The 22,607-nt window shown below is 51.6% G+C and overlaps 1 protein-coding gene across 1 annotated transcript in view; it reads right to left on the bottom strand.

The window, feature by feature from the left end:
- Ephb2 (EPH receptor B2) overlaps nucleotides 1–22,607 on the bottom strand; it is a 180,945-nt gene that overhangs the window by 5,132 nt on the left and 153,206 nt on the right. Inside the window, exons 6-11 of the mRNA XM_057783744.1 lie at nucleotides 19,240–19,364; nucleotides 11,710–11,872; nucleotides 9,500–9,608; nucleotides 8,646–8,710; nucleotides 1,176–1,298; nucleotides 472–719 (exon numbers count right to left, since the gene is read on the bottom strand). Of these exons, the coding sequence (XP_057639727.1) occupies nucleotides 472–719; nucleotides 1,176–1,298; nucleotides 8,646–8,710; nucleotides 9,500–9,608; nucleotides 11,710–11,872; nucleotides 19,240–19,364 (833 nt within the window). The remainder of the gene's footprint in view (nucleotides 1–471; nucleotides 720–1,175; nucleotides 1,299–8,645; nucleotides 8,711–9,499; nucleotides 9,609–11,709; nucleotides 11,873–19,239; nucleotides 19,365–22,607) is intronic.

Raw genomic sequence — 22,607 nt, 5'->3', positions numbered from 1 at the left:
GACTGTGCTGTCCCGAGGGGATTCATCTGTTGGCCTTTTGCTTTGATTTGTCTCCTTTATCCTGTGCAACTTGGGGGAGCTACAAGGTCTGGGGAACACCCTGGATGGGTGTCAATAGCCCTGGCTGTAGGCTCTCCCTTTGGCCCTCTGACCCTGGGCAAATGCGTCTTCTCTCTGAACCCTATTCTGCTGTGTCATGAGAATGCTTCTTGAGCATGGACAGGCAGGCACCTCAGGTGGTACAACCCTGAGGGAATGCCTGGGCTTCCCGGGGAACCACGTTAAGAAGGACTCTGAGATTGCTTCTGAGTGAGAGGAAGCTCTGGGATTGATTAACAGTGTCTGTCAGGGTAAGACAATGCATGGTGGTGACCAATAAGCTATTCCTGACCTAGCGCTTTCTCGAAATCCAACGAAGTTATGCCCAGCAGCCTTTCCCTACCCTGTTCACACCCCTGGGGCTCTCCGTACCCGAAGGAAGGAATCCAGTGAGCCATTCTCCATGAACTCAGTGATGATCATGACAGGTGTGCTCTTGGTGACGACCCCCTCCAGGTGGATGACATTGGGGTGGTCGAACTGGCCCATGATGGATGCCTCACTTAGGAAGTCCCGGCGCTGCTTCTCCGTGTAGCCCGACTTGAGGGTTTTGATGGCCACAAAGATCTCTCTCTTGCCTGGCAGCTTCAGATGGCCACTGCAGACCTCACCAAACTCCCCTGGGATAGACACATTGAGACAGACATAGTGTCATGTGGGAAGTGTTACCTCCCTGTGGCCTGCCACTCCCATTGTAGGTGCGTTATGACCTCACTCTAGCAAACACAGGATCCCGTTGTGAATGTAGGACCTAGAACAGGCCCAGCCATCTTTGGGAAAGTGGGTCCTTCACGGCTGCCCTGAGGTATCTGGGGATGAGGACATGGGGTGACTTGAGGAGCTGGGGACAAGACCATGGTGGAAAGGACAGAGCTAGGCTCCAGATCCAGTTTAACCTCCACCTTGCTGTGCCTCATTCCAGCCTCAGTTTCCCCTCTATGCACATGATGGTTTTACAGGATGACTTCTGAGGGTCCTTTGTGTCCTTATCGTCAACTTATCATCAATTTCAGGGTTACACTGTGATCGCCCACCCATGGCCAAAGCCATGGTACCTTGAGGCATTTGCTACCTACCTGCTCCGATCACCTGCTCAATCTTGACACAGGAGATGTCAATTTCCTTGGCAAACTCCCGCACTGCCTCATTAGGGTCTTCATAGGTGAAAGGGTCAATATAGATCTTCATGCCTGGGGTCACTGGGGGACAAGACCAGGCTGGGTTACATGGGCAGGCTCCAGAGGTGCACACATGGAAAAATGGCAGGCAGTCCCCCCAGGGGAAGGATGCTCCTATATGGCCCCCTTCCGAGTTCACCTGACCCATCTAGGTCTCACTGAGTTGATGGGCAGCAAGTAGAAAGGTGCGGGGTGGGGATGGAGATCAGAAAAGTGACAAATAGGTTCTAGTCTTGTTCTAAGATCACAGATCACTAATAGCTCTCTGGAGCAGCTCAAAGACTTTGGGATCGACTAGCGGTGTCTGGTTTTGATAATGGCATAGAATAAAAGGCTGGATACAGAATCCAGGTATGAGGACAAGAAAAAGGAAGTGGTAAATGAAAAGAGGGCTTGGAAGATGGCTCAGTGATGAGCCTACCAGCCAAGCACAGGGACCTGAGTTCAGAACTCTGGTACCCACGTTAAAGCCAGGGCAGGAGGATGATCATGTAATCCCAGCATTGGGGTTTGGGGCACGTGGATGGAGGTGGGTGAACCCCTGAAGCTCAACAGCAGCTTAGTCAAACTGATGAGCTTCAGTTTCGGTGAGACTCTGTCCCCCCAAATAAAGGTAGGAAACTTGACACTAACCTTAGCACTCACAAACATGCATACATCTATACGAACAAGCACACATGCTCATATTAACAAGTACATCACAATACACAAACACGCACATTTACGCACACACGCACGCACACACTTGCAGCCAGGTGCATGAGCCTGAGGTGCCTCACTCACCACATCTTGAGTATCCTACACTCCTGTATCCTCACTAGCTGAGGCTCAAGCCTTTCTGGATCCCTGGATTCCTTGGTGAGCAGCCTGAAGCCAGATCCAGGACACACTCATTTCATTCCTGACCTGCTGTCAATGTTTACGTGTGAATTCAGAGAGAGAATCTGAACAGTCTGGACAGTTTAGTCCCCTTCTGACCCACGATGAGTCACTGAACTGCTGTGATGGGAGGAGGGCTATCAGGCTGTCTTCCCCTTCCGACTTGGTATCCCGACACCCAGGCCTTCCTCTGGGCTCCCAGCTCCCCACTCTCATTCTCCTCCGTGTTAGAAGCTGTGTCATTGCAGGCAGCTGTTCTAGGACTCAGAAGCTGGAACCCCTGGGTCCTTCCCATAGGCCACCAACCCAGCTCAGCTGTGTGATCCTAGAACTATATGATGACTATTCTCTGCTTCTACTTCAGACAGCCCATGAATCTGGGAGTCCAGGCCCTTCTGCTTGTGTGACCAGTAAAGTTTTATTGGCACTCAGACATGCTCATTGATTTTATACCAGGGATGCAGGGTGGAGCACTAGAAGAGATGGCCAGCCCTAGCTCTAATACATTAGCTATGTTTGTGACTGTGTGTGTATGTTTGTGTGGTGCATGCACGTTCATGTGTGCATATGTGTTCTAACCTGGCCCTTTCAGTCAGGGGTTACAAACTGAGTCTATGAGCCTTTTGGCAGCCCCTGGATAGGTTTTTAGATGTCCAAAGACCCCCAGGAATAAAGTATAATTATTACTGACTTGTTTTTGAATTAAAATGGTAATTCATGAGTTGGCAAGATGACTCACTCAGTGGGTAAAACTGCTTGCTGCATGAGCGTGACAACCAGAGTTTAATTTCTGGAAACGATGTTAAGAAAGTAAAAACAAAAAGCCAGACATGGTGGTAAACACCACTAATTCCAGTGCTCCCAAAGAGAGACAGGCGGTAGAGAAAAGGGAATAGCCTGGAAGTTTGTGGAGTCTGCAAGCATGGCGGGAGCAACATGAGAGGTCCTGCCTCGGTGAGGAGGGAGGGCACAGCTGACGCCAAACACTTGCCCTCTGGTCTCCACACGTATATATGTGCACATCAATGCTTAAACATAGTCATCTATATACACACCATAATAACAAATAAAAACTGAAGAAGAGAACTGAGCCACATTATTTTAAAAAAGAAATGTACGAAGTCCAGAATTATGGTAATAAATATGACAAAAAATAAAATATCTTGAAAAATCCATCACTGAGTATACATGACTAGATTTTTTGGCTGCGGAATGTTATAAATGGGGATGGGGAGGTGGCTCAGTGGGTACAAGTGCTGGGTCCAGCAGCATCTATAATCCCAGCACTTCTATATGGAGACGGCAGGAAGGGACAGGAAGGGATAGGAAACTCCCTGGAAGCTCAGGGGTTAACTAGTGTGGAGCATGCCGTGGAAAAACAAGAGATTGCTTCAAAGTAGAGAACAAAGGCCAACATCTAAGGTTATTCTCCATCCTCTATACATACACTGTGGCATGTGTGTGCCTGCATTTACACACATGCACATTACACACACATACACTGTTTTTTAATAAGAAGCTTATGGGACTGGAGAGATTGCTCAGCAGTTGCGGGTGCACACTGCTCTTGCAGGGGACCTGAGTTTGGTTTCTAGCACCCATGTTGGGTAGCTCATAACCATTCATATCTCCAGCTCCAGGGAATCTGGTGCCCCCTTCTGGCCTCCACAGGCACCTGCACTCATGGGCACATACCCCAACGCATATGCACACATACACGCAATGTTCCTCTGGCCATATGCTACAAAACTTTCAGTAGACTTGTATAGGAGCCCAAGATTTCACAAAGACAATAAGAAGCACCAGCCAAGAGTGAGGGCCTGGGAGGAGAGCTGGGCACAGGCTCTGGTCTCATTGCTCTCTCCCTGGCACACGTCTCAGAACTCTGCACACAATAGATGCTCCAAGTTGGGAGAACGGAGGATCCAGGCGACAAAGATGAATTATGGTAGCAGCAGCTGTCACTCATTGAGCCTTTATCTGAGCCTGACACTGTGCCAGGCTCTTTGCATGTATCTCCCCCTCATCCTCTCAGGAGCTGGGGGACAGAACTGCAGCTCCACGGAAGTCAAGCACTCAGGCCAAGGCCACATATCTCGGGGCCCCCAGGTCTTTCAGATTTGAGCACAGGTGTGATTCTTTTTCTTCCTAATTTTTTTTTTTAAAGATTTATTTATTTATTATGTACACAGTGTTCAGCCTCCATGTATGCCTGCAGGCCAGAAGAGGGCGCCAGATCTCATTATAAATGGTTGTGAACCACCATGTGGTTGCTGGGAATTGAACTCAGGACCTCAGGAAGAGCAGTCCGTGCTCTTAACCTCTGAGCCATCTCTCCAGCCCCCTCTTCCTAATTTTTAAAAGGTACTTATTATTTTTAATTATGTGTAGGTGAATGCATCCAAATATGGCATATGCCTGCAGATGCCAGAGGTATTGTATTCCTTGGAGCTGGAGTTACAGACAGCTGTGAGTCACCTGATGTGGGTGCTGGGAACTGAACTTCTGGATGTCTGGAGGAGCAGCAAGTGCTCTTAACTGCGGAGACATCTCTCTAGTCCCAAGGTTGATTCTCTTATATTTGTGGGACTGGGAATTGAACCCAGGGTCTTGCATCCCTTGTACATGCTCAGCAAATGCTCTATGACAGAGCGATAGATGCCCAGACCTCAAGGATGGCTCTGTTTTACTAAAAACATCATTTTACAGGTATGAGTGTTTTGTGCCTGCATGTTAAGTTTGTGCACCCCACGTATGCAGTGCCAATGGAAGCCAGAAGAGGGAGTTGGATCCCTGGAACTGGAGTTACAGTTTGAGCTGCTATGTGGGTACTGCGCAACCTGAGCCCTTGCAAGGGCAACCAGTGCTCTTAACCGCTAAGCCACTGCTCCAGCCTCCAGGATAGTTCTTTATCATGATTCTTACTCCTGCTGGCCCTGGCACAGGCTCCCCTAACCTGGCATAGGAGACGTATCTCCTTCCTTCCAAGTCAGCCTCCTCAGAGCCAGGAGAAGCCCTTTTTCGCTCAGACTCAATACCATGGGTCATGGGACCTGGCTTTCAGCTCTTGAGTTTTAGCACAACTTCCGGAGATCCTTTCTGACAGGCCAGCTGGGCAGGGAGGGCAGGAATGAGGTCACTCCAGGAGCAAAGGAGACTCTCAGTAAATGTCAGCACCTTTATGGGCAGCAGCCAGAGGCCATCCCAGCCTTAGCGGGGAGCATGTCAGGATTGTGGGGTTGGGGGGTGGGGGAGACAGAAGGACAAAGGCAAGCACCTCTGCTTGGCACTGCCTCACTCAGCCCTCTGCTCAGGTTTGGATGTCTGTTCCTTAGCAGGTCTATGTGTATGAGGTTTAGTTCTCAGCATGGCGTGTGAGGTGGTGGGTCCTTTAAGAGACAAATCACCAGAGCACAACCCTGGGGAGGAATGGAGGCAGGTTTGTGGGGTCAGAGAGACTAGTTAGTTCTTCCAAGAGATTAAAGAACAAACCCAGTCCTCCTACTGGTCTTTCTATGAGGCTTCTCCCTGTCACACAGGCTCCTGCCACAAACCCTCCACCGCAGGGCCTTCAGCAGAACAATGGATTGGGAGCTTGATTAACCTCCTTTCTTTACACCCGATGCGGCCTCGGGTGTTTTGTGACAGCAGCAGACAGCAGACTGAAGACACTAGCTAATACAGATCCTTTCCTAGGGGCTCCAGGCACATCTCAGCCCTTCTTGCTTCTGAGGTCATGCTGTTCCTGCCCCCTCAGGGCACCTCCTCTTCCTCCCTGAAACCGTATCCAACTCTATCTCCTCTGTGAAGCCTGACTGGACTTCTTCAGAAGGTGCTGTGGCTATCCTTAGGTATCAGAGACCTTTCTCCACTGTCAATCTATAACCCCAGCATCTGTGACTTTTCTATCCTGGTCTACAACTTCCAAATACCCATGCCCACAGCTCCCTGCATCCCCTTTCTGGAACTCTCTGGTACCTGGGGCATTTTACCTTCTCCCCTCTCCGCCAGGAAGGCAGAGGCAATTCTTGTTCCAGCTCAATTCCCAGGACTGGTATACAGCAGGCACTCAACGAATGCTTACGGTAAAATCCCAGTGATTCACTTATGAACCTTCTTCTCATTTAGGGTCATGAACACCTTTGAGAATCTGGTGAAAGCCACACACAGTTCTGCCCCTTGGAGGATTCCCACGGTTGTGTACACTCCCATATTCCACATGCAATACTGGAGTTCACAGGCCATGGCAAGCTCCCACGGTCTAATCCCAGGTCAGAAGCCCTTGCTGTAGTGTGTTTGCTTGACCATGAGTGTGAAGACGGTATACAGCACATAACTTAATAGACACTTGCTGAATACACATTCAGTGTAGATTTATTGGGTATGAATCTGTTCTATAAAGTTGGCAGTTTAAAACCCAGTCATCCCTTTGAATGATCTTGCCAGGTAAAATACTATCAGCGTTAGTATCTGCCTGTGTCTGACTTACAAAAATAGCAACTTCATCCAGGCAGTGGTGGCTCATGCCTTTGATGTGCATACACCAGAGGAAACCTTGATTGTCATTTCTCAAGAACCACCCACCTTGGGTTTTTTGAGACAGAGTTCCTCATTGGAATGTGCAGGTTAGACTAGGCTGGCTGGCCAGTGAGCTCCAGAAATCCACCTACCCCCTTTCTCCCGCAAGTGCTGGGATTACAATCGGGTACCACCATGCTTGGCTCTTTTCCCTCACAGGTTCTGGGGATCAAATCAGGTTCTCATGTCTCATTACACGTACTTAGTGAGCCATTTCCATAGCCCCGGAGAAATTTTCTAAAGGACTTAGCAGAGCATTTGGCAAACAGAAAGCAACAAATAATTGTTGCCTCATGTAAAGTAGACTTGGCTTTTATTAAATGTTACTATTATAAGGACACTATTATTATGCTAAGATCCACGGATTCATCCGAAGGACCATCACTCTTTCTATGGTCTATAGAAGTATACCAAGGCTTAGAGAGGCTCAGTGTTTTTCCCTAGGTCAACCAGCTGGCCAGTGGCACAGCAGAGATGAGAAATAATATTAGCCCCTCTGGTTCCACATCCAGACACCCCAGAACTTGGTCCCCACTTAGCACATGCTGATGGCTGGGAAATCTGAGTCTGCATTGGTAACCCCAAGCCAGTCACACATTTCTGGCTCCCCACATTCTCCTTCATCTTGGCTGTGTAGGGCTGTGCGGGTAGGACATGGGATCCAGGACACATCCTGAATAGTTCTGAGAGTTCAGGGCAGGGAACAAAAACTCAGTATTAAAGAATATTGATCTCTGAACAAATCCTGGGGTCTATTTTAAAATTTTCAAGCCAGGTGGTGGTGGCGCACGCCTTTAATCCCAGCACTCAGGAGGCAGAGGCAGGCGGATCTCTGTGAGTTCAAGACCAGCCTGGTCTACAGAGTGACTTCCAGGACAGTCAACAGCCAACAGCCTTTGCTGGGACTGTAACAGACAGTCAGTCCCCAGCTCAGAACTTTCTGGAGCTTCCCACTTTACTTAGACGAAAAGCCAAAGTTCTACATGATTGACAATCACTCTCACCCCCCATTCCTAGCCCCACTCCATTCTAGCCAAGCCTGCTTTACCTACAAGCTTCTGGCTAACCTCCTGCCCTGCAGTATTCTCATTGGCTATCCCCCTGGCCTGCGGCGTTCTCACTGGCTAGTTCCCTGGCCTGTTATGCTCTTCCCTGGAGATAGCTGAGCAGCTCATTCTCCTAATCCCTTTGTATCTTTGTTCAAATGAAACACCCTCAATAAGCCCCTCACTTAACCCCCCACTTAAGCTCATACACCCCCCACCCAGCTCTGGGTCCCTCTCCCCACATAGCTCACTCATGTGTGTGGTACCACTATGTACTGGTGACCTGTTAGTGCCAGGAAGACATGTTCAGATCTGGAGAAGACCTGCTACATCTGCAGGGAGACCAGGCAAGAGTTAGGACAGTGTCTGGTATGATGGGTGGTACTGGCTCAGGTTAGGGCTAAGATCAGAATGGATGGAGTAAGGGAAAGATGGCGGTGGCACATGATGGGTCATCACAGGAAGTGCACATGGAACGGCAGCTGCCGAAGCCAAAAAGTCAGAGGCAGCCTGGCACATCCAGGACCTCCTTGGCCTTAGAGGGGCAGGAGAGATGACTCGGGGGTTAAGAGGACTGGAGTTCGGATCCCAGCACCCATGTAACAAGCCAGGCGTCCCACAAGCACCTGTCACTCTAGTTCCAAGGGATGTGATGTCCTCTGTGTGGGCATAGGTCGGTGTACATCCCACAGACACCCCACCCCTCCATGGCTCATACGCTCACACAGACGCATATACTCATGCACACGCACACGTATTTAAACACGAGTAAATCTTGAAGGAGAAGAATGGCGGGGGGGGGGGAGCAGCAGCTGGTGGGGTCTCCATGGAAATGGCAGAGGAGGGCCCCAGGGCAGGTACGTACTGTGGCCACTGGTGTAGTGTTGCAGCTTGTCGGTGTACTCTGAGTCGGCGCGCTCAAACCCCCGTCTTCTGGAACAAGAGCAAAGGGCTGGAGCCACCTGGAGGCACCCGGGGGGGGGGGGTGGGAGCCACAGTGGGTGATGGGGAGAGAGGGTGGGCAAGCCTTTAAGGCCACTTCCTTGCTGGAGGTGGTGGTGTCTAGGCCTGTCCTTTGTCTGCCTTTACCTCGTCCCTCTTCCCCTTCCCATTTCTCCCTCCTCAGACCCGGGCTCCCTCTGTCCCTTGTCTTTTCTGCAGCCAAGTCCCTTTAAGGCAGACGCAAAGTCCTCAGATTCTGGTTGTGGCTTCTGACCCCACTAAAATCAGGAGCTCTGTCTGTCTGTCTGTCTGTCCTCCTGTCCACCTGAGCTTACTCTGGCCCTCAGTCGGGAAGTGGGGTTAGGGGGAGCTCTTTAGGCAGGAAGCATCTTGGCATCATGTCCTATGGCCATCAGGGAATGGCTCCTCCCTCCTGTCTCTGCCTTGCCAGCCCCACCCATGCCCAGCCCCTCCATCTTTTCAGCACTTCAGCCTCTGCCTGGAATGAATGGCATCTTCCTTCACCATCCCCACGGCTCCAAGCTTCCTGCCAGCATCTTGCCCACTGTTCTGAAATGGTCCTCACTGCTGATGCCTCCGTGTGCAACCCTGTCCGTGTACTTGTCTGGACGGCACCTGATGCTATTGTATGGATGGTTGGCGATCACCTAAGGTATCCTGGCCTACTGGAGCCTCTCCCTGCCACCAGTGGCTGACAGGAAGTCCCCATTTGCTCCCGACTGTGGCTGAAGACCAGGCCCAGAAGCCGCCACCCACCTGTTACATACGATGGCAATGACGACCACAGCGATGAGGAAGACTAAGCCAGCGGCAGAGGAGCCGACGATGAGGGGCAGCTTCTCCTTGATGCTGGTCTGGTACTCGGCTGCAGAGACAGTGCAGTGATTATTTCTGTCTGGTTGGGGGCCTGACCCTGCCTCCACCCTCCACCATGACGGTCTCCAAGGTCACCCCAAGACTCCCCTCTTGCTTCCAATCGAGCAACTGCCCCATATTGAGCAGGAAATGAGACGTGAGAAGGAATAAGCCTACAACTGGCTTCAATCCTCACCTCTTCATCTATAAAATGGATATAGGGACCCTTGTACTCCCACGCTGACATGGTAATAAGCAAGAATGGTTGAGACCCGGCTCCCTAGGCAGGAATCCTGACCGTGCTGGGCAAGCAGTCTATCAGCTGAGTAACGGGTAGAATCTCACCCCATAGGATTGTGGGTAAATCTCTGACAATCCTTGGCTCACAGTGAACACTCAGCCAGCTTGGACTCCTATTACTGTTTGCAGGGTCACTCACAGAGATGTCCCTAACAGCCCTGTGATACGCCCCCTACAGTGGTCACTCACAGAGAAGTCCCTAACAGCCCTGTGATGCGATCCCTACAGTGGTTTCTCATGCTTGAGGAAACCAAGCTTGTGGAGGTCAGAATGGGCTTGAGGCTATCCAGGAAAGAAGAGGTCAAAGCCAGCATGTGAGCTCAGCCACTGGCCCCGAGGCTGGGATGTGACTGACAGTGCACAGATGCACTTGGCATCGGCTGGGCGGGTGCCAGCTACCCCAGCACTCTCCCCCAGCACCCTCCTCCATGGTATTATTAAGAAGAGGAGCTTGTCAAGGTCAGGGGGTGAGGTCATTTTGGGCTCTCAGTGCCTACACATGGCCTGGCATACAGCAGGACCCTGGAACAGAATTGTGAAGTTAATAAAGGGGTCTTGGGTCGGTGCCCAGTGCCTGGCCAGTGAGCTCATCTGACACAGAGGGGCCGCTGGTGAGGAAAGGGCAGAGGGCAGAGGAGGCAAGTGTTGGAAGACAGGTGAACATAGAGGAAAGGCTCTACAGCAGGACAGGAAGTTAGGGTCATCCAAGAGCCTCTGAAAGGTTTAGCCAGATGAGAGCCAACGCCTGTGCTCCAAGGCTGGAAGCTAAGACACTGAAATCTAACCATAAGAATGTGTTGTCTTAGAACTTGATTGGCTGGTGACAGGCCCATGGAAAGTATACTATTCTTTTTTTTTTTTTTTTTTTTTTTTTTGGTTTTTCGAGACAGGGTTTCTCTGTGGCTTTGGAGCCTGTCCTGGAACTAGTTCTGTAGACCAGGCTGGTCTCGAACTCACAGAGATCCGCCTGCCTCTGCCTCCCGAGTGCTGGGATTAAAGGCGTGCGCCACCACCGCCCGACAAAGTATACTATTCTTAATATCTGTGTCCTCAAACCAATTCTGAGCTAGGTCCCCGAGATATATATATGTTTGATGTTCTTGATGATGATGGTAACATAGTTATCATCTCTTAAGGATGAAAGGACAGGGCCAGGAGAGATTAGGGGACTTGTTTTCAGCTACACAGTTAGGGCCAAGCCAGAAGTGGGTTCCAATCTGTCTTGCTTCAGAAGTCCACCCCTTTATAATCTACTATTCCTCAAGATTATTAGAGCAGAAAAGGTACTCAGAAACCATATAATCCAAGACTGGAAAACAAACATAGCACATAGACCCATTCCTTTGTCCAGGGCAGACATTACTAATTGATCCCAGCACTTCTTTCTGTTAAGCTTAGATGGGGCTTTTGAATTCTCAGTCTCATTGCAACTTGCTGGAATTATAAATGGGTACAAAGTTCACTATCTTAATTAAGCATAATGCTCTTTTGTTTTATAGATAAAAATCCAGAGCAGGGAAAGAAAAGGATTTAATTAGCATGGATTTGCAAAGTACGTCTGACCTCTTAAGCGTCCCAGAATATGAAAGAGTCTTGCTGATCTGTGGTAATAGAGAAGTAGGGACCTTTGTGGGCCACAGAACTGCAGGCTCTATGGTTAGCTGTACAGTTTGTATCACGCACAGAGGTTCACATCTGGGAGCGAGGGAGGTGGCTGCTTTCTGGTTGGCACAGGCTTCCTAGGAATGGTGTCTCACATTTGTGCCTTTGCTCATTGATTGGGGGGCTGGTGCCTAGTGCTCTCGACTCACCTTCTGTCATGGTTTGGAAGTACATCTTGCCGCTGTAGCGCCCATAGCCTGCAACGGTGCGTGCCCGCACCTGGAAGACATAGATGGCGCCGGCTTTGAGGCCCTGCACGGTGACCGTGTTGGTGGGGCTTTTTATGGCTGTGGCGTTGTACTCACTGAGCTCCTGCTGGGGAACAGAGAAGACGGTTAAAGAGAGCAGGAGCGTAAGGAGCCTACTGTCTTCTGCTGCTCCTTGGGGCAGGCCCTGTCTGGTGGTAGGTTTACCCAGTCATGCCTGTGCTGAGTAACTCAAGAATGTTTCCCACGGGGAGCAGAGAAACATATATAGCTCAAAAAACAATTAAAAAACTAAAATAAATGAGTTAAGAAAGAATGCTTCTCATGGAAGCAGTCGTATGATCTTTCTGTCTTGGATCTGGACAGGTGATCTGCTTTGGCCATGTGAACACTCTAGGAGGCATGGAATGAGCATGGTGCAGACTTTGCATGTATCTGATAGTCTGGCTCGGCTTCCATGCTTCTACCATCTGCCAGAAGAGGGGCTTGAACCGGGTTCCAGAACCAGAAAACTGTAGCTGGTTCCAGAACAAAAGATGTGTGAAGACCCTGACCCAACTCTCAGCTGAAAGAGGGCCGTTTAACTCACAGATGCAAAGCTATGAGGAAGAAAAGTAGCCACCTCTTGTTGTATGCCATGGTGTTTGTGGGACTGCTTGTTTTGCAGCATTATCCCAGCAAGAGCTGACTAATACACATAGGCTGAGTGGCCACTGTGCACAAACTCTAAAGACTAGACTAAGTTCTTGAACACTGCAGTGGGGAGACCCATTAATCACTTCTGCATCTGACTCTGCCCTGGGCCTTCTTGTTTGTTTTGAGACAGGGCCTCGTGTAGCCCAGGCTAGCTTTGAGCTTGATATGTAGTAGAGGATATCTGACTTTGATCTTCCTACTTCAACCTCCCAAGTGCTGGGTTTATGGGGGTGCACCACCATGCCTGGTTTTCTGTGAGTTCTTTGTATTTCAGGCAGGCACTATAGCAGCTGATCCATATCCCGGAGCCCTCCATCCTGTGCCTTGATGGGTTTTGCAGAAGATTCCCTGCTTGGTTGGTCTTAGCACCCTAGGGGGAGGTAAGAACCAAGGCTTGGAGAGGGACAATGACATTCAAGTTCACACGTACTGGCTAGTGGCTGCTGTGCGGCTCCAAAAGGGGCTCCACACGGAGACACTGCTAGTGCCCAGGACTTTGAGTTCCGCCATTCTGACTTCCCGGGTGTTGCCCCAGGCACCCTGAGAACAGGACACAGATCCAGCTGAGTGGTGGGATTGCAGATGTGGCAGGACTAGACTCACGTGGTGCACACTTACTTACACATCTGCCAGCTGCCTGACACACCTTGCCCAAGCACCTTCCTTATACGGGGCCTTGGCTGGGTGCTAGGGTCCCATAGGAGGCTGAGGGGTAAACCCCAGTCTCAGAGCTCCAACTAGAACAGATGCATGGGGATCCAGCCTCTCAAAGAAGGGGAAGCTGAAAGGCAGCTCTGGATCTTATCTAAGACATCCGGCCACACAGCTGGATCATGTATGTGTCCCATATAATAGTGCCTGTTTTTTGTTTTTGATTGTTTGTTTTAACACAGATGCTGGGAACTGAACTCAGGTCCACAAGCTTGCATGGCAAGCACTTTACCAAATGAACAGTCTCTCCAGCCCCCGTGTTGTAATATAACTATAGACTATGCTCTATTTGGGGGGGGGCTACATTAAAATTTTCTTCATTCAAATTTAATCTTGGGCCCCATATTTTTATTTATTTCTGTGGATGGGGCCCAGAGCCTCAGACAGGCTAGGAGAATGTTCTACCACCAAGACGCATACCCCCTACTGGGTTTTTTCAGGTGACCCCCCACTTCCTTGGACACTAGGCTCTTGACCAGGTTCCCCAGTCTCAAGTGTTCTTTCTTGCTCCATCCAGCTGCTCCCAGCTCATCATTCAAGGCTCAGCACAAATGCTAACTCTGATGGGGACCTTTTGGATGTCCCAGAAGGAAGTGTTGGGTGCGAAACCTCTTCTATTGTTCTGATGCATGCACCTATCTTCTCTGAGCAAGTGGGTTTCCCCTCTCAGTACACAGTAGGTGCCCCTTATGGCTATGCACAGCCAACCTAGGACGCAATTCCAATACTAACCAGTAGGTGCCGCTGTGCAACATGATATCTGCTCCAGCACAAAGGTTGGAGTTCACATTCTGGGTGGGCGCCACTTTAGGGATGCTTGGGGTTTGAATTCCTGATGATATGAGAGGCCATGAGATGTAACCTTGGTGTCATAGGTTCCCCCAGGGGGCAGGCAGTAAGGAAAAAGATTGCATCCCTAAAGCCAGGCACAGGATGGAGATGGTACCAGATGCTGTTTTAAATACCAAGTTTCTCCTCTATTTAGTTACAGTGTCTCCTCAGGATGGACCCTTTGCTTCCCTGAGGCTTGGTGTGCCAATCCAGAAAATGGAGCAATACATACCAAGCCTCTAGAATAGATCAGGAAGCACATGGCAGACTGTATTGGTCTAGCACAGGCAGACTGTATTGGTCTAGCCTTGTCTCTGTAGCACCATTGGTTGGGTATTACCGGGTGATGGGAGAAATGCAGAAAAGCCTACCAGGGTCACTAGATAGAACCAGGCCCCAGCCAACCAGCCTGCTTACTTGTTTCCTTCCTCCCTTTCTGTCTCTCCCTCCTTTCCATTTTGTTGAGCCAGACTCACACAGCCCAGGCTGGGCTCACTACGTATCTGAGAATGTGACCTCGAACTCCTGATCCCTCTGCTTCTACCTCCAGAGTCTTGGGATTACAGGCATGCGCCACCATGACTGCTTTTCTGCAGCCTTGGCCTTCTCATTTGTGAAGGAAGGTAACAGCAGTGGGTTAATCTTCACGTGACTGTGGAGATCCCACAGAATACGGCTAGAGCTTTTAGCACACAGATACGGTCACTGTGCACAGTAACTCTGTAAATGCCAGCTCTCAAGGCCACTGTCATCAACACTGCCGTTAGCGAGCATATCCTTGCTGACGTTCACAAAATAGGTAAAGGAAGGCTGAGATGAGTGATGCTCAGACTTCTCTGGACAGATCCTGTTCCATTTCACCAAACCCAGCTGGACTGCTACAGTTCATCCCATCCTCCGTCCTTGTTCACTGTCTGGAGTGCTCGCCTCTCTCAGCTACTGACTGGACATTTCTGCTGATTGACATTGACATAGATGTCAGGGCCCCTGCATCGTCCAGTGACTCTGCTCCTAGCTGTGGAGAGCACGAACCCATGGGCTCTGGGAAGCTGCTAAAGGAGGCCACTTCCCCAGGGACACTGGATGGATGGAAATGCGCGGTCTGCAGTGAGCCTGCTGCCCATTTACCCAGCGGCCTCAGGCAACGGGAAGGCAGCAGGTCCCAGCGGGTCAGGAGAAATGCCAAGCTAAAGAGACCTGAGAGTTACTGTCATTCCTAAAGGGCCTTTCTGGAAACAGAGGAATGGAAGGTAGGGGTGGCCCTCTGGTGGGAGGAGGCCCAGTGTTTGTTCTACAAAGTTCTGGAGCCTTCTAGAAAGGAATAAATTGTTGGCACAGGGCAGATCCTAGATGCCATAGCTTGCCAAATATCCATCTCACTATTGCAACCTGGCCACCCTTCCCAGGTAACACTAGAAGGCTGGACATCAGAGAAGAAGTTGATCTTGCTGCTCTGATTCCACCATGGGTCCTGCCTCCCCTTGGGTCCTGAATGATCCCAGGCTGCACCCTCTGCTTCTACTGACCCTGGCACATGCTTGAGGGTATCCTAAGCCTCCTTGGCAAGTGCCATGCCTACAACTGCAAATTCCCTGTCCCTGGAACCAGCAACATCCCCAGGGCCATTCTGTCATGTCCCTGGGGACCTGGGCATTCAAATATCTAAACCTGCCATCTCTCACTGACTCTGCTGCCAGCCTTCTCCCAACTCAAGCAGTCACTGTTTCTCACTTGGTGTCTCAAACATCTCTGAGCCCCCCTCCCCCAGGCTATTCTATTCTCCAAACAGTGGATGGATAGATCTTTAACACAACCCGGAGTCAGATCCCAGCATTCCAGAATCTTCTATCACACCCTAAATCAAATCCAGACTCACCAGGCATGGAAGGCAGGACACGCCCCAGCTGGCCTCCCTTTCCAAACGCTCCCCTGTGGCGTGCTCGCTCTCTCTCTCTCTCTCTCTCTCTCTCCGTGTTGTTCTTGTTGAGATCTGAGATCATTTCTCTGTTCTCCTAAAGCAGCTGCTCAGCTCTGCCCCAGGGCCTTTGAGCCTGCTGTGCCCGCTGTCTGAATAACTGCCTTCATCACGCATCCCTCTGTGAAATTCTCTCAGCTTTCAAGCCTCAGCTCAAATGTCCAGGATACAGGCCTCCCTCACTCATGCCAAGACTGTGAGCCACTTTCAGATACCTCTCACCCCTGAGACCTTTGCTGGCCCTTCTGAGGCAGACACCGCACGTGACTATTAGTGTCTCAGCCTTTGTTCTTTTCCAGACGGTGAAGTCCTCTGCAGTCAGAATCAGTTGGTGACAGTGGAAGTCAAATGGCCTAGTGGCTGGCCTTTGGTGGCACATACACCCCAGGCTCTGAGCAGAGGGGCTGACAGAAGGGGACCTGGGCCTATCTGCATGTCACCGGTCACCTCAGAAGTGACCTTGGGAGAAAACTGGGAGGCAGGAGCACCAGGGAGACTGAGAAAGAGAGATGGAGGCTGAATCCTTTCTCTGCCACTCAGCATGGAGTGTTGACAGGCCATCGTGTCTCTGTGCCTCGGTTTCTCCTTCCTTTAGGGCCTGAGGATGACTGTGGTGATGGTCTGGTGTGCCCTGCACACAGCGAGGACTATGAGAAGTGGGTAGGTGGCCACTTGGCTGCTGTGGAGCCATCCAGCCCCCAAGAAAGTAGAGCAGTGGTACCCCAGCTCACACCGCTGCCAGGCTCCCAGGCGTGCCTGTTGCGATAGGAAATGGGTCGCAGTCGGGACTGCACTGGGATTCCTCATTTCCGCTCTGATCTTTGGGGAAAAATACTTTCAGTTTCATTTAATCACAAAGCTTCTTAATTAGTTTTCCCCCCTTTTTCCCCTTTTCTTTCTTTAAAAAAAAAAATTAGTTGCTAAGTTGCCCTGCTGGAGGGAGCAGAGATACTGGTCCTTGCAAAGCAAAGCTTCCTGGACCAGTTCCCCAGGCTGGCCACCCCTTCAAAGTACTTCAGGACCCAGTGACTGCTTTTCTCAGTAGAGACACTCAGGCCCCTCAGTGGCTCCTTCCCCAACACATCCAACAGGCACCCACGGAGCACTTACTGACACCCACGGAGCACCTACTGTGTGCTAGGTGGTGGGAATGCAGCACAACTAAAGTCTCACCCTTGCTGAGTTCACTAGGTGTTCCGTGCTATCAGTAGGGGGCAAAGAGAAGGTGAAATGTTGACCCTGGCGAAGGCTTCCCAGAGAAGGTCAAGATGTTTGTGCTGAGACACCAGAGGATGAACTGGGGCTGGTCAGGATGGCGAGGGGCAGGAAGTGACTGGCCCAAGCAGCCAGCCTGCCTCTGGCTCTTGTTTCATTCACAGATTCCATCCCTCACTCTCTGCTTCATCCATACAATGCTCTCATTCATCATCCACACCCTCGGGAGACCAGGGCCCCTGCCGCCAGCAGCGGGCCTTCCAGAGAAGAGGCAAAGACTGTGGGAAGATGGTCGCCGATGGTAGCGATGGCAGTGCTTCTGTGGTACCCCCAAAGATGTTGACAGGCAGATATGAGAGACCAGAGGGGGAAGGATGTGATGGAGAGGTCAAAAGCTGGGGTGTAGGGGAGAGGAGGGAATCAGGGGTGTGCAGGTCTCTCTGGGGGAGACAGCTGGTTGCAGCGACTGGGCACAATTGATGGGTTCACACTTCACCAACCCATCTATCTGTCTCTTGGCTCTGGTTCAGGGCTCTGGGGAGAAGGTGATGGCCACAGAGAGGTGGCCCCTGACCTCCTGGACATACAAAGAAGCCAGTGACTAGGAGCACTTGAATGAGAGGCCAGGCTAGGTGCTAGGGCTAGGTGAGGTCTCAGAAAGTGGGCTCCAGTGGACTCAACTGTCACTGTCTCCAGTTGTCTTCTCTGAGCCTTGATGGTTCAACTCCCCATCCATTTCTTGCTCCCTGTGGGCTCACCCCCAACAAAGGACTTCCTATCAGTCACTGACACCTTAGTCTGAACAGAAGTCTACGTTGTCTATGTCTCCTTTCCCTGGGGTCCTTGTGGTCTCTCCAGGTACAAGGAAGAGAGGTTACCAGTCAAAGGAGCAGATCACAGGGCCTCTGGTGTTTATCCGTATGGGAGGCCAACCGTTGTGTCCACTCTTTCAGCCCTGTAGTGTGTGGCCCCCACGCTCTCTGGTCCCATGTGGTACTGCCCTGAAGTATTAGGCCACCCTGTAGGAGGCAGAACAGGGGAGCAGGGAGGCCAGGGATGTGCCTGGCTGCCTCCTCTCTTTCTCCTCATGGTCCCCATGGAGTGCCAGACTTCTCTCCGACCCATCCATGTGGAAATGGAAGCTCAGAGGAGAAAGGATACCTGCCTGAGGATTCGAATGGGTTCTGGCTGATTAGTCTTCCGTGCATGTGTGGCTTCCAGCCACAGGTCCCTGAAACAGGAGCGAGGTCTGTTCTAAAGGCTCAGAGAGAGATCTCCCCATGCAGCCAGCCCAAGGTGCCTAGGTGCAGACAGTGCCACAGCAGACCCAGAGTAGCTTAAAGAAAGTGTAGCTTTCTTTTCTCAGCCTTTAGGAAGAACCCTCTTGTCTGCTGTTGGCTCACTGTGGGTGCACCCTCAACTGTGGACCTCTTATTCGTCACTGATAACTTTAGTTTAAACAGAAGGCCATCTTTCCCAGAGGCCCCTGCAGTCCCTAGGGGTTCACCTCTACACAGGTGCTTTTAGTAGGTGAAGACCAGTTATTATCACTAAGTACAGTTTTTTGCTACTGTTTTTTTTTTTTTTTTTTTTTTTTATTTTTCGAGATAGGGTTTCTCTGTGGTTTTGGAGCCTGTCTTGGAACTAGCTCTTGTAGACCAGGCTGGCCTCGAACTCACAGAGATCCGCCTGCCTCTGCCTCCCGAGTGCTGGGATTAAAGGCGTGTGCCACCACCGCCCGGCTACTGTTTTTTTTTTTAAACAACAGTTTATCACAACCTCAGGATCTCTGAGGTCAAGTCCAAAGAGGTCTTGATAGCAAAAGGATCGAGTGTGGCATGTCATTCAGATAGTTTGCTGGTCCCCTGGACCAGAACAGTGAGACTCAGAGAGGTCAAGGCACCTGCCCAAGACTTCACAGCAGGGGCAGTAGACGCAATAAAGAGTCAGGCAGCCTGATCCTGAGGCTGGTGGGAGCTGGGCCCTCTAGGCTGAGATTGGGAGAGGAACTCTTGGGGAGTCGGGGCAGGTGGGGACACGGATACCTTCTCGTAATATTGTAGTTCGTAATCCAGGATCACACCGTTGGGCTGGTCTGGCTGTGACCACGACAGGGTGATGCTGTCCACGGTGCGGCTCACCTGGTGCATGATGGACACGGCCGACGGTGCTGGAAGAGAGGTCAGAGGTCAGGGGTCAAAATAGGCACGAGGAAGTGTGGCTTACCTGAGAAGGGCCTGGGTAGATAGGGAACTGTGAGACCAATGAGAAGGGGGGGCAGAAAGCAGGGTGGTGGGGGTCAGGGACCAGAGAAAGGACTGATAGGGGGTGCTGGACTGTGGTAGGAGCTGGGGTTTCTCTCAGGGAGGTGACAGTGTGCCAGAACTACAGTAAACACACTAACTGCCAATGTGTCAACATGTTGAACCAGTCAGGTGTCTGCCACAAGAACCTTAACCTCTCAACCAAGTCCATCAAACAGTCCATCTACAAACCCCAGCCCACCAGCAATCTGTGTGTTCTCAGCAAGGGGGTTAAGAGGGGGATGTGGAGTGGGCTGTGCTCAGTGCTGGAAGGGACTGTCACAAATTATTTAGTCCCATTTCTTCGTTTTGTATGTATGGAAACGAAGACGTCAAGAAAGCCAGGCGCCGAGCCCGCGTCAATGCCATTCTCTGATCCTTTCGTTCTTAACACTCTAGCTTGGTTCTTGCCTTTTCCACCAGGGCACACTGCACCTGCCGTGTGTCTCAGCGACCCTGCGGAAGGGGATACATAGTAGTGGGGACCAGGGTGGGAGATCTTCAGAGCCCTGCTCTTCCTAGAGGGGGCCCATCCACGCCTGGGTTCCAAAGTGCCTCTCTGGCCTGGGTTTGTGGTCCCATGGGGGGGGGACTGAGGTCTCACAGGGCAGAGGAAATGTCTCCTAACCTCTTTCCTGGCGCTGTGATGGGCAGATTTCCCATCCAGACCAACAAAGAGATTTTTGACCACTGATGCTAACACTTCTCCCAGGTCCTACCTTGCTTCCTAGGGCTTTGACTGTACTGGGCATCAGCCCAGCTTAGTCCTTTGGGAGCTCAGGGGCCTCTGACTTTGGAGCGGACTTAACTATTTCCATTCTGCCTCGTCTCCCCCAGACTGTCCTCTGTCCTCTGTCCAGGCTGCTCCAGCACTCTGCCTGTTTCCCCAGACCTCTCAGCCTAGAGGCCAGTGTGACTGAGTCCTATGTACGGGCTCTGGTTCTGCTCACTCCCCCACCACTCGCTGACCTGTGGCCTGGGCATGGTCTTTCACCTCTAGGAGCCTCAGCTTCCACATCTCTGTCGTATGCAGTAGGGTCACTGTAAATATGGAGGGGATGTGTGTGTGAAGGCTGAGCAGGTAAGAAGAACTCCTGGGAATGCTAGGATCCTTCTAGAGGGAAGCCTCTCCACCCGGCCAGTCAGAGCCATACAGACTCATGGCAGAAAATGTGCTTCTCTCTGCCCGGTGAGCTCCCCTGCCCCTGTCCCCTAGGCCAGCACCACATAAGGGTCTGTAAAGAGGAACCAGAGAACCCAGACTGGAGCCAGGGCCCCCGGCTGCTGCTTCTGGAACCTCCAGTTTACTCCCGACTGCAAGGCCGAGTGTTAGAATGGGTCCTGTTGCTTACCCCTCTTTTTAGCTCGTTGACAGTGTAACCGGGAGTCATGGATACACCTCACACTGCCTACCCACTCCTGGATGTTGACCTTGCAAACCTTCGAACCCGGACTCCTAAGCTGTTGCCAGGTGAAGCTGACTTTGCTAGGAGACAGAGCTTGCTCAGAGAGGAGGAGTGGTCTGCCCAAGGTCACACAGCAGGAGGCGGGTCCCTAGCAGCTGAGCCCTGGAGGGGCACGTGGTCCAGCCATCAGGTCACCTTTCACAGACGATGCCCAGGTTGCACTCTCTCCATAGTCCCTTTAGCTGCAAGTCACAGAGTGGCCCCTCTAGAGGGGTGGGAACCATGTCGCTGAAGCACGTGGGCCCAGCCTTTGGAGTCTGGCCTTGTCCTGAAAGCCCTGGGGTGTGACTACCTGCTCCTCTGCCCACCCAGCTCACTTTCTTGGGGACCCTGTGAGCCCATGATGCCCACCCAGAGGAGGTCCTGGTTACCCACACCCACACGGTCATTTTTCATCCGCTAACTCAGTTAACACGCATGTCGTCTATGAGTTGGGCATTATTATGCCCACTCATCAGAGGAGGAAATGAAGTCGGGGTGGGGGGTGAAGAAACATGCCCAAGGACACGCACAGCAAGCAATGGACCCCAGATTCCTCCCTCCAGTGAGACAGGCAGACGAGGGAGCCTGCGAGGGCTTGTGAGGACACCTTATGCTCCAGACTGTAGACTCAAAGCTAATCTGCCCCCCTCCAGGCATGGCGGGTACCACAGGCTTGAGGGGTCTGGGTCGCAGCAGGCTTGGGTTTCAGGCAGATCCTGGGCTCTGAGCCCCTAAGCCCCGTGACCCAGGCATGGAGAGGAGGCGGCATCTGCAGGGAAGATGATCAAGGCAGGCCAGGGGGCTGGCCTCTCTCTCGGAATCCAAGGATTAGAAGTGAGAAAAGGGACAGGCTGGAAGCTGTCCGGGGCCCCTCCTGCCGCCGCGCCCACCCTGGGTCAGGTTACCCTGGAAGTTGGACATAAGGGAATTCTGGTATTTTCAATTATCAGCCAGGCATGCCAGCAGGCTATGGGGTCAGCGGTGCCCTGTGACCCTTGCCAGGAGATGGAGCCCCAGGGGGCAGAACACAGAAGAGGCCCATGGCCTGAGGGGGGGGGGGAAGTCGGTCAGTCAGCTCTCCTGCAGCAGGTGGTCAGGGGGCCTGCTGGCCTCTAGCAAGACCTGGGAAGAGTGGGGAAAGTCATCCCTGGCAGTGGCTTAGGCCAGCTGAATTCTCTCTGTGAGTTATGTTTCTTCCCTAAGGCACGGTGGAGCTGACGAGGGATTTCTGAGGGCAGATGAGAAGATCCTACAAGGTGGTCCCCACAGACTAAGTGGAGGCCCAGCTTTTAGTCATAGGTCATAGAAACAGGAGGCAGGGATGCTGACTGGTCACGTCACACCTCCCTTCCTGTGATTCAGGATCTCAGAACGCCGAGGGCGAAAGGAATCCATGAACAGGTGAGAAGAATCAGTGAGCTAAGGCACCACGGGGAGAGGTGGACACACACTGGGCGGTCCGAGGCCCCACCCCAGACCCAGGTAGGCTTGTAGTTCCTCTCGGAACCATCTGCTGCCCTTGTTCCCATGAATGGCCCCACAGATGTCCCACCCTGCCATGGAGCCTCCTCTTCCTCATCCCCTCTCTCTCAGTACCATCCATTCTGTCTCTTCATGTTCTCAAACATACTGAACTCCTTCCCCTCTGGGTCTTGGCTCCTG

Source organism: Chionomys nivalis, chromosome 11, assembly GCF_950005125.1.
Source record: "Chionomys nivalis chromosome 11, mChiNiv1.1, whole genome shotgun sequence".
Lineage (NCBI taxonomy): Eukaryota > Metazoa > Chordata > Mammalia > Rodentia > Cricetidae > Chionomys > Chionomys nivalis.
Note: the sequence above shows the minus strand (reverse complement) of the source record. Positions and strands in the feature narration are given on the sequence as shown.